Source organism: Rhinichthys klamathensis, unplaced genomic scaffold (assembly GCF_029890125.1).
Source record: "Rhinichthys klamathensis goyatoka isolate OS25496 unplaced genomic scaffold, OSU_Roscu_1.1 h1tg000115l_1, whole genome shotgun sequence".
Taxonomy (NCBI): Eukaryota; Metazoa; Chordata; class Actinopteri; order Cypriniformes; family Leuciscidae; genus Rhinichthys; species Rhinichthys klamathensis.
Window position 1 is genome coordinate 862,557 of NW_026606652.1, and position 17,933 is coordinate 880,489.

A 17,933-nucleotide genomic window follows, 5' to 3' on the forward strand; every position below is an offset into this window, starting at 1 on the left:
AAAATCTAAGTTACCTAGTTGCCTTAAAATTCTGAGTTCATTGAAATTAAAAAATGTAGTTATACAATGAAAAAGATTGGTATAATAAATAGAAACTCAAAATATTATGTTATCTTAACCACATTAATTATCTAAGTTGATTTGACAAAAGCTAAAAAGTTGGGATAATAAATCATGAAAATAATTTTTTACAGTGTACTTCTCATTGCAATTTTGGCATTCGAGAGGAATGCTGTTTTTTTTTAGTCGAGCTCCTATATGAAATGAAGTTCAGATGTGCTCGCTTCATGTGATCTGTCATTGCATGTTGATGTCAGGCAAACTGAAGAGGTTGAATTCTCATATATTTATATGTATGGAGCGATGAGTAACGTGGTATGCAGGCAGGGCATAAATCAGATGACAATAAAGGAAAATGATCATTAATTTATTTGCATAACTAGCATTGAATTATTCATCATGGTTTCAATCTGCTCAATCTGTATCTCATTAACATGACTTATGAGGCTTATAAATCTGAGAGTTTTATGATGTCTGTCTTATTTTCTTGTGGGCACCTTGCACATTTGTGTGTGTATTGTAGTCCTATAATTAGAGAGTGTACTAAATATGTTTGTAATGTATTAGATATGTGTATGACAGGGAAATTGTGACTATAATATTGATATATCTGATTGTAAAATCCATTTTTGTGTATTTTAATTACAGTATATGAGTGACTTTAGTGCAATTAGAAGTAACACTTGTACACATTGATTCTTTTTTGCTCATTTTATAGTTCGTCTGGTAACAATCCTGATCGCATAGGAAAAAAAGCACACCTCATAATTTGAGGTATAATTTCTGCCTGTAGTACAAATGGTGGAGTTATGTGCCAAGATGTGCAGTAATGCACTAATGTTTGTTACTGATGAAAGATACGTGTAAAAGAAGCTGTTAATTATGTTGGAAAATGCTGCATATGTGCAAAATTAGTTTTGCAATTGTATGTATTTCATGAGTACTTTCCTCTATAGATTTAATGGATGCGCTTTCCATTCATACATTAAAGGCACACTATGCAAGAATTGTACCTTAATATAACAGCTTCAAAGTCGTTTCGGTGGTAAACAAACTCATAGTAGGGCGAATCATTCTGGTAGTAAAGCTTGGGGGGGGACGCTGCTGGAAAAACCAGCAATGCAAGTTTTTAGAGGAGCGCCCCCGACAAATCTCGCGAGAATGACGACATGCTTTACGGCAACGACGTCACACACATCAACAACAACATTTGAAGCACGAAGACACTTGCGCGCATTTCAGACGTGATACTCGACGATGGAAAAAGCAGAGAAAACGCGGTCGGAAGAGACTAGGAAAAGGAAAAGAGAATCTGACCGCGTGAGGAACCGGACAAGAGTCCCACTCGGTCGGGCTTTCACTCGTTGGCGCGAGCTAAAAAGCAGCACTGGATGCAACAGTGATGCTGACCTGGCGATCTTGTTGATGGACTAGTAAGTAAATCTTTCTAAGTTTGTGTGCATTTTATTTTGTGATTTCACCGGAATGAATAGAGAGTCTCCGCAAAGGCGATAGATTGAAGAGCGTGTCCGAGTGAAGACTGTGTGCGCGCCGCCACAAGAGACACTATGTATGTATCTATGACACTGATAGCAGCGGACACGAGCGCTCAGGTTGAGTTCAAAAACACATTTTAGCGCTAGATCTCTTATTTAAAGGCACACTATGCAAGATTTGTACCTTAATATAACAGCTTCAAAGGGGTATCAGGCTGTGAGTGCAGAGACCAGTCTATGGCAGACGCTCTGCGTGAGTGGCATTTACGGCAGTAACGTTAAATACAAGTACTCCACAGCGACTCTAGGGGTCGCTGTTTGACAAAAACGGAATTCCTGCATAGTGTGCCTTTAAACAGCGGTATTTTTGAATGGCCGTAAGGAAAACGCTGATCTTTTTCGCACACCCACTCTCTCTCTTGTTTTCCCTTTACAGAGATCTATATACATCCCATAATAGTGTTCATCAGCACAGCTGGCAGCGGTCCAGCCGAGTCAGCATTTCACAAGCAATAACTACCCTAAAAGTGTTTGCGGACTTATTTTATCCACCGAGTTTTGTGTTAAATATTTCCTGTAGTGTGCCTTTCATAGCTCTTCTCTGTCGATAACAACCGCTGAATGAGCTCGCAATCACCTGTCCCTATTGACCGTTTTGAACGATTTGAATGTTAAAGAACCCGCCAGAGCAGATTGTGTGCCAACCACGTGGAGAAGTTAGTGGCTGAAATGCAGATCTCAAAAAGGAATCTGGAGTTAACGGCTAATGAGGTGAGCGTTTGCCTCCTAGCAGCAATCATGGACTGCGTGAAAGCCTTATATCAGTCCAAACAAGCATCTCAAATTAATGAATGGCTCAGTCTCAGAGGGGTAATTTTCCATCATCAGCGCTGGTAAACCTGCCTGGAACACCAGGGGAGGGAGAAGGTAGACCCTCCGTAGTCGCCCTGCATTCATCCTCATTAATCAGAGATCACAGCCTCTGGTTTCCCGATAAGTCTCCATTCTTTTAGTCACAGGCCTCACTCTGAGATATTTGTCCTATTATGGAGTGCTGGACTTAGCAGACGCAAGGGGATTTTTCTACAAGCTACTTAATCGGCAAAGTGCCCCAGAGACCTTCAGCGGCAGATCAAAAGATTTCTGCATTAAAAAGATTTAAAGTCAAGCAAATATTGATAAAGGCTTCATCTGCTGTCGGTCCATTAATCGTGACAGCAATCACCAAATGCACGCTTCTGTTTTGTAGCCTAGCATCGGTCAATCACATGGAGGGAGGAATACCGCAGGCAGGTCCGCATTATTGAGCGATTCATTGCAAAATACCCAGAGGCGAGACCTTTTCGTAGGAACTATTTGAGATTGAAGGGCATTAACTCCAGACCAACGCTAATGCTCTGGCCAAATTGCTCAAGTCAGAGCCGGTCTTTTAAGTTTGTCCGCATCAGTACCCTAAATGAGCTCAAAGAGGCTGGAAGTCTCTGAAAATGTCCCATAATTGCTAACTGATATGGATGACAGAGAGCAGGATATAGTAGCTTAAAATGAGGCATGTAATAAGCTGGTATAATTTTTCTCAGACAGTCCCTCACTCTCTTTGCGAGGAGAATTTATGTGCCTTTCTTGGAAAACCATGTGCTATTGCAAGTATCATGCGGGTTACTGTTCATTTCTGCTAAAAAACCCTCATTGTACAGGGCTGAAGTTTCTCAAGCTGACAGAAAGAGGTTTACGCAGTAAAGAGATCATCTTAGACCTTCTCTTAGAAAGCCACTCTCATGTACGATGCACTTGCTGAAAGAAAGATAGGCCCTTTTTAGCTTTATCAGCTCTTAGGTTACAAAATATGATAAATGCTAACTGCCATGTCCCTGTGCTTTTTAGCTACCATGTAGCGTTTGAATGACTGCTTCCTTTGAAATGTTAAACATATAATGCTTTTAGATTTCATTAAGGATTAGAGATTGTTATTTTGTCTAAAATGATAGATGCACTACAGTGGTAAGGACATTTCGAGGTGAACATCAGTGGCTTCAGAGGATCCTCTGACAGCGGTAAAACATTAGACGAGCGGCCCTTTCCTACCAGTAATTGGAATAGACTTCCTCTGGAGAGTTATTCTTCTGTCCCCCCCAATTAAAGGAGAACTAAAAACTGCCTTTAGAAATGCACCAAGTCATGGCAGGTAATGGGTCACTCTTAGCTTTGATCACACTCCTGCGAGAGAAAGGAGCTACTGTACCAGGCGCAGTTATCATAAAAGACCTTTAAAATGAAAGACGGGGATCTTGCAGCCACCTGTTTTACGGGCTCTCCGATTTTTGAAAGCCAAATTAAAGCACAGTATAACGCTAATTAAAAAAACAAAAAACCTTTCATCAAATGTGGAAAATCTTTCTCTGAGATCGTTTGAACTTTTGTAGACTGTGAAAATTGTTATTATAACATCTTCATCCATATAACGGATACTCATAATGATTTCTGTCTGCCAACGTTTCAGCAAGATTTTCTGTGAATGTTAATTCAAAGTGGTTAAAAAAAGTGCAATGAACTTATTACTGTAAATTGCATTGGTGGCAACACTGTGAATTGACTTTAATACTTTAGTTTGGGTTCTATATTTATTTATGTATTTATTTTTTTACTTTTTGTGTTACCCCTTATGCGTCTGCAGCGCGTTAAGGCTGCGACACGGCACTTTATTTCGATAGTCCACTTTAGACATTCTACTAACTATAAGTAACTTTGCAACTTTGTGTCAACTAACTATCATTAGAGTATTAATAGATGATCTGCTAACACTTTATTTTGTTGGTCCCCCAACAGACATTCTACTGACTATAAGTAACTTTGCAACTACAAGTCAACTTATTCTACTAACCCGAACCCTAACACCTAACCATAAACTAACACTCTACTGACAGTCTACTACAGTCTACTAATACTCTAATGAGAGTTAGTTGACATGTAGTTGAAAAGTTACTTATAGTTAGTAGAATGTCTAAAGTGGACTATCGAAATAAAGTGGAACCTAAATAAAGGGTAAATAAGGGGTTACGGCTGCGACGCGGAAACCATAAAAATAACAACATATAGGCCTACATACTGTTCTGTACTGCATACTGCAAAAATACTATTAGTGGTATTAGTTTTATTTTAGCTTTAAGTCGCTGTTAAAAAAATACTCATTGCTTATTCTTTCTGCTCAGAGCTAAACATTATTATAATTAGCATTAACTAATATTCATAGTTCTAAGAACACTGTGATCCTTTGTAACCCTGAAACATTAAAAACTGGTAGAACAATACAGGCTTAATTGAGAAATATTGGCTCATTGGGAATTTAATGTGGAGGATATCAATTCTTTGGTTTCTAGTGTTCATAATGTGTTACTCGTATGCTTTCTTCAGTTTTAATTAAAAAGGGATTGTGGTAGAATGAAATACGGACAGTAAAATGTTAAAATATTCAAATAATTATTATAAATAACTGTCACAAAAGTTTCTCTTCCATGCAAGACTTAATTCATATTCCTGTTTTTCCAGTTTATTCAGGTTTTATTCATTATTTTTATTCAGATTCTCCATTCTTATTGACTCATGTTCTCACACAGTTTCTTATTTCACAATACAGTACTGAATATTAATAAGCATTGCCCACTTTTTATTTGGAGTGACATGACAACAGAGGTTCTGTGATGTTCATTCTCATTATAATTCACCGTTGGGTAAGGCTACATTTTCATGTACGCAGGATGTAATATTATTGTATTATATATAATGCAATTCTATATATAATTATGGAAAAAAAAGTTGTTTACTAACACCCATAATGAAATAAATTATCCGATATCTATGCAAATTTCGGCTCTGTACAGCCAACACACATCCACACATGTCGACTTTTACTTTACACTATTCAAGTTGAGAAAAACTACGCTGACACTGTTTAACTGCCTACATTTCTCTCCTACAGATATTAGTTTTGGGAGATATTCTGGGAAATCCTTTTTGGAGTTTGAGGGCATTGAAATTGGTGCTACGCTCAGTGTCACAATGAGATTCCAGACTGAATCCATGTACGGAACGCTTCTGTATGTGACCAGTGCCAAAAAAGGTGTCTTCTTCATCAAACTCTACATTTCCAATGGAACGCTTCAGGTAAAACTGCATATGCATATACATTGCATGACACACTGTACATGCCATTACCATTACAAATAATGGATCAAAAAATGGGATGAAGAATAATTAGATGGAACTAACCCACATTACCCACACACTCCAGTACAACTTTTCTTGCAACCAAAATGAGGGAGTTCAGCGGATCAATACAGCACAGCAGGTTGCTGATGGAACTGAGCATGTGGTGCTTTTGAGGTAAGAGAATTTGTCCTCCAGTATCCAAATAGTTTGAGATCATAGAGGTTAAAATGAATCAGATGTCTACTTTGTGTAATGGACGTGGAAAAGTTTAAAAACTGGAAACAGATGGTTAGTAATGTAAAGGTAGCCTTTTTTAGCTTATAAATAAGTTGAAATATAGACAACAGAAAATAATTTGATTTAAAGTCAGTGATGGATTATTTATTCTCCAAGAAAAAGTGTCCAATAACAGGGCAACTGACATGTGACAGCCGATTAAATGGCATCGAGATCATTGGTACAGGTAAAATACATTGGTACAGTTACATTTATACATTGGTACAGTTACAAGTGCAAAGCGCAAGTAACTTTGTGGGCGGATCTCGGCGCTGTTGCTATTTAACTGGCGGGATAAATGACTCTTGCGCTCGACGCAAATCTAAAAGGGGTTGGTCTGAAGTAGCTTCATTATTCATAGGTGTGGTTTGGGCGTAACGGGAAACAAACCAATAAGAGCGTCATATCACGTTCCCTTTAAGAGCATGATGGACGAGGTTCGCTTGTTCCATGGCGCAATACTCGGTGGTGCAATACTTCAGAATCGGTTCACAGCCGAGGAGATCGATGTTCTCGTCAGGGCCGTAAAAGAAAGAGAAGTGACATTGGGGATGGGACAAACCCACCCAAATTAGCTTCGGTTAAACATGAATATAATAATTTCATTACATTTTTTTTTTTTTATATATATAGCGCTTTTCTAGGCACTCAAAGCGCTTCACATGGAAGGGGGAATCTCCTCAACCACCACCAATGTGCAGCATCCACTTGGATGATGCGACGGCAGCCATAGTGCGCCAGAACGCTCACCACACACCAGCTTACTGGTGGAGAGGAGACAGAGTGATGAAGCCAATCAGTGTATATATATATGGGGATGACTAGGAGGCCATGATGGACAGAGGCCACTGGGCAAATTTGGCCAGGATGCCGGGGTTACACCCCTACTCTTTCGAAAGACATCATGGGATTTTTAATGACCACAGAGAGTCAGGACCTCGGTTTAACGTCTCATCCGAAGGACGGTGCTCTTTGATAGTATAGTGTCCCCGTCACTATACTGGGGCGTTAGGACCCACACAGACCACAGGGTGAGCACCCCCTGCTGGCCTCACTAACACCTCAAACACCAGGCTAAATTTGGGTAAATGTGTAAGCTTTATGCCTATTTTTCCCATCGTCATGGACACAACAATGATTTCCCTCGTGTTTTAATATTTTTCCTTATAATAATGTATCATTTGCAAAAAGTATCTCTAGATGAGAGAATCTTCTACAGTGTATGCGCGTTGTTCACACTGTATTATGGCCAAGCATGCGCGCTTAAAATATCACCTGAATGTACGCACAACGCGCCACTGACTTTAGACTAGGTTTTTTTCTGGTCAGTGGCGCAATTGTTTTCTGGAACTGCAAAATAGCACCAGGGATTGTTTGCGCCGGAACACGCCTCCTTTTTTGCGCTGAACCGCCCAGTGAGCGCAAGTTCATTCCCTAGTTTGCCGGCGTGCGTCTGTGGAGGGAAAAGCCCGCTTTGCACGGGTGCAAAATAGGAATGATACATGCGTCGGTGTACAAAGTCAATTGCGCTGGGTGCAAGATAGGGCCCATTATATTATTCATTTACATGATGAGTATTTCTCTCCAGTTTTATTATTTTTTTAACGCTGTAATAGGTGCAGTCTAACCCCAGATTTGCTGCTAGTTCTGGGTATTTTGACTGAGAGCTGAAAAATTGCTGAAAGGTCTTTGATGTTCAAAAGCACAATTCATACAGGTCCATTAGATTTGTTTCTTTTCATCCGCTTCAGCAGAAAGTGAAATGCACGGTCACACAGTCATTGAAAGATTTCATCAGATTTTGAATCTCTGAGAGACAGCACAGCCTCTTCACATCCTGACGCTTTAGCCATCTCCCGATCTTGAGTGCGTCAGCCTGTTTATGTCTGTTTTTCATAGAGATTTTGAAAAGCTTCCAGGATACACCAGCTGCACAAATCAGTCATTTACTTTTGTGCCAACTAGCAAAAGACTTGCTGAAAGAGTGTTGTCAAAAGAAAACAAAAAATCAGGACTGAGAGACCATCTCTTAAAAGTTTCCTTGATCTTTTGAAATAGAGTTTGTTGTACTAAAACATACAGATGCGTACTATCCGACAATTGTGTCATGTCATTGGGCTGAATTTTTTCATTGGGCTTATTCACTAACCAGGTGTTAAATCTAGTATAGCTCTTAGTATTTAAAGTAATATTTTTATTACGGATTTTTATTTATCCTTTTATCTATCCTCCTTACATTTAAAAAAAGGTTATGAAGGCACTTAAAATGGAATTAAATACCAGTAGGCCAATTTTGGATGATTTGGCATGAGGTTTTAGGCACTGCATTGTCATGGCAACAAAGTTGTAAAATTGCCTATAACTTTACACAGTAAAGGCTAGTAAGAGGGTTTTTTTTTACACTTAATTCATATTAACATGCATGATTACATTGAGTTTTTTGTTTGTTTGTTTTTAAATGACAAGAGTGACAAATTGAAATTAATGGCTGTTAATTGTCTTAAAAGTTCTGTACTTATAACAATTATATTCTACATATCAGGAAATAAATTAGTTTTAACATTTAAGTTTTTTAACAAAAACATTTTTATGTGTCTAATTTTATGTGTCTGTTGTGGCATTGTGTTGAATTTCTTTGAATTGAAATTCAGTACATTCCTCAAATCATATTCTAATTAGGGCTTTTCACTCTCTGCTTGACCCCAGGTTATCGTCTTCCTTAACCCTGCTTTCCCCCGGGTAAAGGAAATTTTCACACTTAGAAGCGGGGTTAGTACTGCTTCTTACCTAGGGTTATGAAACCCTGCTCTGGAGCACCGCTTTTGCGGTGTAAACAACCAATCGCGTACTTATTTGCGTGCTTTGTACAGTCACGGAAACACTGCACATTGTATAAACAGTAAATTCAGCATTTGAGAGGAAATGCCGACAGAAAACGCAAGAATTTGAGTCCAAAGTAAACCTTCAGTCCAAAGTATCCATTCAGTATAAACTCGACAATACAGTCGACAATACAAGGATGTGCAATGCTAGAGCTTTTATGTACACAGTTTGCATGCTAAAAAGAACATTAACCCAGGTTTTAGGAATGTACAATGTGAAACTTCAGTTTATAAATACTCAGGATTAATTGTTAACCCCGAGTAAATTATGAGCAATGTGAAACATGAAGCAGCAGCATCCCCCGGATTCAGTTAGTTTACATGTAGGTGCAACGTTCCTTATAGTCAACAGAACAGTCTAAAGTGGACCATCAAAATAAAGTGTTACTGAATTCTTAAAGGCACAAAAAAAGACTCAGAGAGGGTGGAAAATGGTCATGTCAAATTCAGTAACAACCGTTTTTTGTGCACAAAACAATGTAGGTGGACCACAGGGAAAAATATAAAATATGTTTTTGTTTTCAAAAACAGGTTCAGTGCAATGCTTTAAGTTTCACTCCCTTATTCATGTCTCACATGACCAAGTGGAAGCGTGAAAGGACCGTGCTGTGCTTTATTGTTGCATTTAAAGCAATTTCTAAGTGAAAGGAGCATTCTCTGTGAGTCCTGCTGGGGAACTGTCTTCTCAAAGACTCAATGGGACCAGTGGCTCTCTGGCGAGATGCCAGGCTGGAGCTCTTCCAAACTAACAGTTTCTCCGGCTGCTCCGGAGGGAGGACGTCCAGGGCCTGGTGGTCTGTCCTCCTCAGGTGTGGAGCAAAGCTAGAGGAAAAACTCCACGGCCTGTGAATTACAGGCTTAACAAATCAGTCAAGATTGGCTTCTCTGAACCTCAGGGAAGAGGGAGACGGATATCAAGGCTGGTGGGGGGTGGGGGGTGGGGGGTACTGCTATTATGAGCTGAGCATCTGTAGGCCAATCCTCCAGCTGCACATAGTTATCCCAGAATCCACACTGAGGTAATTATCTTTCCTCCCCTGTTGTTTGGAAGGGCAGAATAAGCTTTGGAAAACTCCCAAGGCTTGGGTACATCTCCGGAACAGTCTGTCCGAGACGCATAAGATGTCTTTAAAAGGAAGAGAGGAAACAATTAGCCGCAGGTGAAAGACGCCCTTGAGCGTAGCAAATCATTTGTTTTGCTTAGTGGATTTTTTTCTGTCATGATTTACAGTGTTACAACAGTAGCCTGCCATTTTAATTAGCATTTAACTGGCAATGAAACGATTTACAGTTGTTGTAATTGCAACCGTATTTTTTATGCTGTGTACATACATTATGTTATGATATGCTGATATTTTAAACAAGATTAAACCATTTGCATACATACATGGCCTTAAATCACACAGTGACTGTTAGTTCTAGTTGAAAACTATGAAAACCATGATATTTTAAATGCTGAACTGGGTAATGAATTCACTGTGGACCCTTTTTCTTTCTCAATGCCTTAATGTATCTCTTATCCATGGAAACAACACATTCATTAGGAGTCATTCAGCATAACCTGTTTTTGGTCTGAATATTAAAAGCGGAAAATAATAACAGATAAAGCGAGCATTAGAAGTGCTTAGCTTTTAAAGTAATTGTGTTCTCCTTTAGGCGTAGCAAATGTGTCTTATTAACATAAACTGAATTGCCTTAAAAGACGTCTGTGGTATTAATACTAAAGATCATTTATTGAGTGCACTTACAGCCATTAGGTGAAGAGATACAGGAAACAGGAGCCTGAAATGATGGTGTCTAACAAGACAGAGAACATTTTGTTCGTATGCATATCACACTGCTCCTTTAGTTTGTTTTTATCTTTTTTATTCCACAGGCAATATTTTTCTCACTGTGCAGCCGAAGTCACTATTTCTGGCTTTAAGACTGTCAGAAGTATTCCAAGAAATGACACATCAGCCGTGAGTTTACAGAGAACTGACCATCTCTTCATAGGAGGTCTTGCTGTCTGGCATTCACCCAATAAAGTAAGAACTGATTCTGTGTGAGTCACATCCTGAGAAAAAGTTTTCACTACCATTGAGGCTAATTAAACTGATAAAAAGTGACATGTTACAAAAGATTTTTATTTCAAATAAATGTTTGGAACTGTCAAAGAATCCTGAAAAAAATGTATCCTGATTTTTCAACTGTTTTCAATGGTAAAATAATTATAAATTATTCTTGAGCACCAAATCAGCATATTAGAATTATTTCTGAAGGATCATGTGACACTGAAGACTGGAGTAATGATGCTGAAAATTCAGCTTTACCATCACAGGGATAAATTACATTTTATATTAATAATACATTAAAATAGAAAACAGTTATTTATTAAAAAAAATTACATTTATTTAAAAAAATATATAAAATAGTTTTAATATTTTACAATATTGCAGTTTTTACTGTATTTTTGGTCAAATAAATGCAGCCTTTGATGAGCATAAAATAAATTCTTCTTGATCCCAAACTTTTGAATAGTAGTCTATCACTGAAAAACAAAAGTTGTTTCAACTTAAATAAGTGTTCATGCTTCCTTAAAATGTAAAGTTTTCTTAATTGGAAATGTAATATTAAGTATATCCAATATTTGAATTATCTCAAATTCACTCCAGTTAAAGGTGCCCTAGAATGTGAAATTGAATTTATGTTAGCATAAATAACAAGAGTTCAGTACATGGACATGACATACAGTGAGTCTCAAACACCATTGTTTTCTCCTTCTTAGTTAAATCTCGTTTTTGAAAAACACCCCTGAAAAACAGGCGAATCTCCACATAGCCTATACCCGACTGTGATGCAACAGTCGGGATCATTAATATGTACGCCTCCAAATATTTGCATATGCCAGCCCTCAATGCCAGGCGGAACTGCGCAGCCGAAGCATGGCAGTTGCTCAGTGTTTGGATGTACACATCACAAAAGTATTTTTTAGTTCCTTCATCTGAGCCTCTGAAGAAACAATGGGTTAATTTTATTTTCTCTGGAAATTTCCAAACATTTCACCGACTGTTTCCTCAACTTGGGCCAATACAGAGCTGGCCTCGGATCGAGCTACCAAGCAACACTTTCTGATGTGTAATTGTTCAAGTTCAGACAGGTAATCTTTCTCTCAAAATCGTTCAATACTGTTTATGCATCAGTAAGTCAAGCCAGTGACTAAAATATCAACTTCACATCGTTTCTATTAGTAGGATGAAAATAATCGTATTTAAATTGTGAACAAATTATATGCAGAAAGCGATCAAAGAACAATCTTTCCACACAGCGCGAGTTTATCTGGACACTTGCCAAACTCGTTATGAAATCAATGACGCACGTTACTGCACAACGAAGCTCTTACTGTATTTACATCATCGTGTTTGCATTGGTGAGAGTGCAGAAAATGCTTTGCAATGATAAGATCTTCATTCTCGCGATCAACACACTGTTCTTCTTCTTCTTCTTTCAGTTTAATGGCGGATCGCAAACCAGTGTTTATAGGTGCATACCGCCACCTACTGTACAGGAGTGTGTAATATCAGGGCTTTACATACTTCAGGTCTTAATAAAATAAAAATAAACTAAATAAATAAATAAATAAAAACCAACAAAAAAAAAAAAAAAACAACAACAACTTATATATATATATATATAAAATTGCTAATAATAATAATAATTATTAAACACACACACACACTTACACATATACACCCATATACTTACATACACATACATGTATACACACATACTCACACAAATATGCAAAAGAAACTAACTCAACTATATCTAACCTATATAATATTATCTAATCCTGTATTTCTTAGAAAACGAAAGAGAGCCTCCCAGCACTCCCTCATCTTCTCATTCCTTCCTAAAATCCCTTCCAAATTCCATCCACGTTCTAATCCGTACATTTTCCCACGTAAAATGATCCTCTCAGCACTATACTTATTACACCACAAAATAACATGCTCAACATTTTCTGGTACATTACAACTGTCACATTTATCAGAAATGCATTTTGCCATTAAAAACAAAGTTGACTTTAATCCAGTATGTCCAAGTCTTAGTCTTGCAAGAGCCACTTCCTCTTTTCTACACTTTCCTTTATATGTTTTCACTGTGATTGATTTTTGTATATTATAATAGTGTCTTCCTTTGTTATCTGAGTCCCACTTCTTCTGCCACAAATCCCTCACTACCTTATTAATTAATGATTTAGCCTCACCTTTTCCAAATGGAACTTTCATAATATCATTCTTGTTTAAATTCAACGCTCTCTTAGCAATCTCATCTGCCTTCTCATTTCCCTCTACACCAGCATGAGCAGGAACCCAACAAAACTGTACATCAGTTCCAACTCTTTGTATTCTTAATAATGTTGTAAATATTTCCAACAATAAATCATCTCTAGAGGTTTCTCAACACACTGTTGTCACGGGGGACAAGCGTCTTGGCGGAACCTTTCTTTTTGGGGATATGTTCCCCTGGGGGACAATGACGGCCGAACACCATGACGGTTCCGGTTCCCCGTGAGGAGATCATGGCGGCGGGCGAGGCTTGATTAGAAAACTCGCGTCAGGTGGCGGCGCGTGGGATTATGATCCGCGATTGGGACACGTATTAGGAGAGAGTGTTATAAAAGCCATTCTTGATGAGAGAAGAGACGTGGTGGTGGTGGATTCGGAGGGATACAGGCAGTGGGACAGAGATTGTGAAGACTCCTATCAATTCAAGTGGGTGAAGAATTAAGCTATATCGTCTTTGAATGAATAATGAGGATCGTGGGAAACGCGTTGTGAGTTTGGCTGAGCTTCAACTCTTCTTCTGATTGACTTTTGATCATTACTGTGGCAGCCTGGGACAGTTAAGTACCATCTTTGTAATTCTAAAGAGAAGATAAAGATTTACAGTTTCTACTGTGGTGGTTGAGTCGTGTGTCTGGAGGCTGGGAATTAACCAAAACATCTTCTGATTTCTTCGATGCCAGTGAACAACAGTGTTAAACTGACTCGTGTTCAGCCCCTGCTTATTCGATCTATTGGGGAGGAAATGTCAACTGGATGGTGAGAGGAATGCCTTGGGGTGCACCGTGAGTCTGTTCAATTTTGCAGTCAAATTGTGGAAGTGAGCACAAGTGAGTTCCTGAAGTGTTCTGGTGAATTTGTATGAGTGTGGATTTGGGGTTTTTGCTTTCCACTCCAAATCACAGCAGACTTCCTTCCATACCGGGGCCGCTGAGCTATGTTGTTTAAATGATTCCATGTCTATCGAAGAGGTGTTATACAGAGAGGTCTTCCAGTCCCTCCTGTTTTCTGGGGCAAAGTAACGGAGTCGACGGAGAGCTCTGAGGAGGCCGACACCGTCTAGACCACACTGGTGAGATCGACTAATTCGATTGTGTTGTATACTGATAAGTGACTCTGTGTTCCCCATCAAAAGACTAAGAGTGAAGCTCTGCTGTCCGAGCGGCCATCTGCCCAGGGTCCAGTATCCACCAAAGAGGAGTTGTAATACGTTACCACCTATCTGGCCCTTGCTGCTCCACTGTGAAGCTCTGTCGCTTGAGAACCCACCTGGTCCACGCTGTTCCGTTGTGAAGCTTGGTCTGAGTAGCCATCTGCCCAGAGTCTAGTATCTACCGAAGAGGAGTTGTTATACATTACCCGCCACCTACCTGGCCCTTGCTGCTCCACTGTGAAGCTCTGTCGCTTGAGAACCCACCTGGTCCACGCTCTTCCGTTGGGAAGCTCTGCTGTCTGAGTGGCCATCTGCCCAGAGTCCAATACCCACCGAAGAGGAGTCATTGTACATTACCCGCCACCTACCTGGCCTTTGCTGCTCCACGGCACTGTGAAGCTCTGTCGCCTGAGCACCCACCTGGTCCACGCTGTTCCGTTGTGAAGCTTGGTCTGAGTAGCTATCTGCCCAGAGTCTAGTATCTACCGAAGAGGAGTTGTTATACATTACCCGCCACCTACCTGGCCCTTGCTGCTCCACTGCACTGTGAAGTTCCGTCGCTCGAGACCCCACCTGGTCCACGCTGTTCCGTTGTGTAGTTCTGTCCGAGTGGCCATCTGCCCAGAGTCCAGTATCCACCGAAGAGGAGTTGGAATACGTTACCACCTACCTGGCCCTTGCTGCTCCACTGTGAAGCTCTGTCGCTTGAGAACCCACCTGGTCCACGCTGTTCCGTTGGGAAGCTCTGCTGTCTGAGTGGCCATCTGCCCAGAGTCCAATACCCACCGAAGAGGAGTCATTGTACATTACCCGCCACCTACCTGGCCCTTGCTGCTCCACGGTGAAGCTCCGCTGTTCGAGTGGCCATCTGCCCAGAGTCCAATACCCACCGAAGAGGAGTTGTCGTACGTTATCCGCCACCTACCTGGCCCTCGTTGCTCCACTGTGAAGCTCCGCTGTCTGAGTGGCCATTTGCCCCGAGCCCAGTATCCACCGAAGAGGAGTTGTTATTACCCGCCACCTACCTGGCCCTTGTTGTTCCACTGTGAAGCTTTGCTGTCTGAGCAGCCATCTGCCCAGAGTCCAGTAACCATTGAAGAGGAACTACTACCCGTTATTCGAAGCCTAGAGAAGATACGCGGATTGACTTTTAATATTCTTGTTCTTAACTTAATAAAGCAAATATTTTTATTCCTTTACCCTTGTTGTCCCGCCTTTTCACTGGTTTGCTCCTCGAGGTGACACACCTATTAGAGGTGGTGGTGGGTCGGCCACTCCGGCCTGTGACACTGTCATCTGCTCAATGCTCATCACGGCAACATTTTATGTGATGGGAATAGATCTAAATACTTTAAAAACATCTCACGATTCGTTAATCTCGATAGCTGTTATAGTAAAAACGTATAATAGCAGTAGTAAAAGTATTCGAGAGAGTTTCACATGTAATGCGTACTAGCTATTTCATATGCAAGCATGTCAGCCAATCACAGCAGTGGCTGGCTACACTGAATCCCACAGCAGACACGGCCCTTCAAACAGAGTGTTCAAATCAGAGGCTAAAAGCAGGCAAGAAAAATGCCATTTATTTCTGAATTATGATTATTTATCTAAAAAACATACTAACATTATAAGGGCAACCCAGGAAACATTATAAAATAATAAAAAAAAACATTCTAGGGCACCTTTAAATTATTATTGCGCAAAATTTTAAGTTATGATTATTGTAATTGCCACAATCTTTTTTACTGTGTAATTTCATCTTTCATCAATTGAAGAACTAGAGTCATGGAAAAATCATATGTGTTTATAGTTAATATTGCTCATAAGCCTTAAATTGCCCCTATTATGCTTTTTCAAATATTACCTTTCATGCAGTGTGTAATATAGCTGTTTGTGAATGTAAAAGGTCTGCAAAGTTTTAAAGATCAAAGTGCACGACAAATAATATTATTGTCTCCTAAAAGAAAGAATCGATATTTCTTTTAATTTTATTATTAATTTGTGTTTACGTCACTCAAATAGTGCGCTTAGCCAGCTACAGAGAACTGGCAGCCAGGCAACAGACAAGTGACCAATCCTGGGTGGCGACATCACTACATGCATTTTTCCAGCACGGTTCAACATGGTTAGCAAACCGTGCTTAGAATTCCGGACCAAGTGTGCCATGCTGTACCAAGCTGAAATAGAAACATAAATGGACCCTTTCCTTACCATTCTTAGAACCGTTCGGCCCGACGGTGGAAAAATTGACTAATGTAACAAATTTGCATTTCACTGGCTGCCCGCGAACAATGTCTAATTTGACCCAGCCTCAAACACTGTAGTTGTAGGCCTGGAAGAGTTTGCCTCGTGTTGTCGTCATGTCTTGCACTTCAAAAGGATAAGAACTCTGGAATTGATATTGGAAAAAAACGACTCTATCGTTACTATACGTGTTATGGTGTATTAAGCGCTGAGGAAGCCTATCTGAAATTCAGATGTGGTAATGGGCATTTCGTTTCCGACACGCGCTTTAAGCGGTCAGCCAATCACAATAGACTGGGCCATCTGACCAATCAGAGCAGAGTAGCAGGAAAGGAGGGGTTTAGAGAGACTGAATCTTCAAACGAACCGTTTTCAGACTATTTGAAAAATAAGGTGATGTACAATGTATATTATGAGAAAATGTAAGTGTTTTTTGACCTTAGATGTATATAAACCTATTGTAGGAGACCTCCAAAACAAAATTAGGAAGCTTCAAACTAGCATAATTGGGGCACTTTAAAAATGTTCGATTTAGTAGTGAATCTCACTTTTGCTGAGATTCTTTTGAATCAAACAGATTCACAAATTGGTCTGAATGATTAATCAACGAATCTAAAAAAAATCCTTATCCAGTATTAGCAAATGACTGGAAAGGTTGTGGACAAGTCAACTGAGAAAGTGGAAACTAGGAAAGATTGATGGTTTGTGTCGTGTTACCTGACCACTTACCGCAGAGATAACAACAGCTTAATTTGGATTAAAATGGACATGAATTTTACAGTAATTTTCAGCTTACTAAAAACTGGTTCAGAGGGCTTCAAAAAACTGTCAAGGTCTACATATTGACAGTGATAAATCTCTTTGAAACTAGCAGGCATACTTTTCATTTTCCTTCAGGCAGCTAGAAGCAGGTCACGGGCACTTGAGATACTGTTAGGAGAAGAAAAGGGAGAGGGTGAGATGTATTCGTCTAGACAACAAAGATTGGATCCACATGCTTTTTTTCTCTTTTCACTGAACTGCTAATGAAATTGAGGATATATATACTGTATATATATATATATCAATGCAGTTTCTCCTTCTGGTAATTTTTCATAAGCCATTTCTGTCTCATTTGAAGAATCTTTATTGCCTTTGAAAAAACATTCAGTTGCATTTGTGGCATTTATACATTGATTATTATTATTTGAGTGTAAAGTGTCATTGTATTAATACGTATATTTTTTGTGGGAATCAATTTTAAATGTATAGTTCACCAAAAAATTCAAGTTATTTCAATATTTACTCA

General features: G+C 39.5%; 1 protein-coding gene across 1 annotated transcript in view; it reads left to right on the forward strand.

The window, feature by feature from the left end:
• Window positions 1-17,933, forward strand: part of eys (eyes shut homolog) — a 323,611-nt gene that overhangs the window by 213,789 nt on the left and 91,889 nt on the right. The window contains exons 30-32 of the mRNA XM_056254896.1: window positions 5,533-5,717; window positions 5,845-5,936; window positions 10,797-10,947. Of these exons, the coding sequence (XP_056110871.1) occupies window positions 5,533-5,717; window positions 5,845-5,936; window positions 10,797-10,947 (428 nt within the window). The remainder of the gene's footprint in view (window positions 1-5,532; window positions 5,718-5,844; window positions 5,937-10,796; window positions 10,948-17,933) is intronic.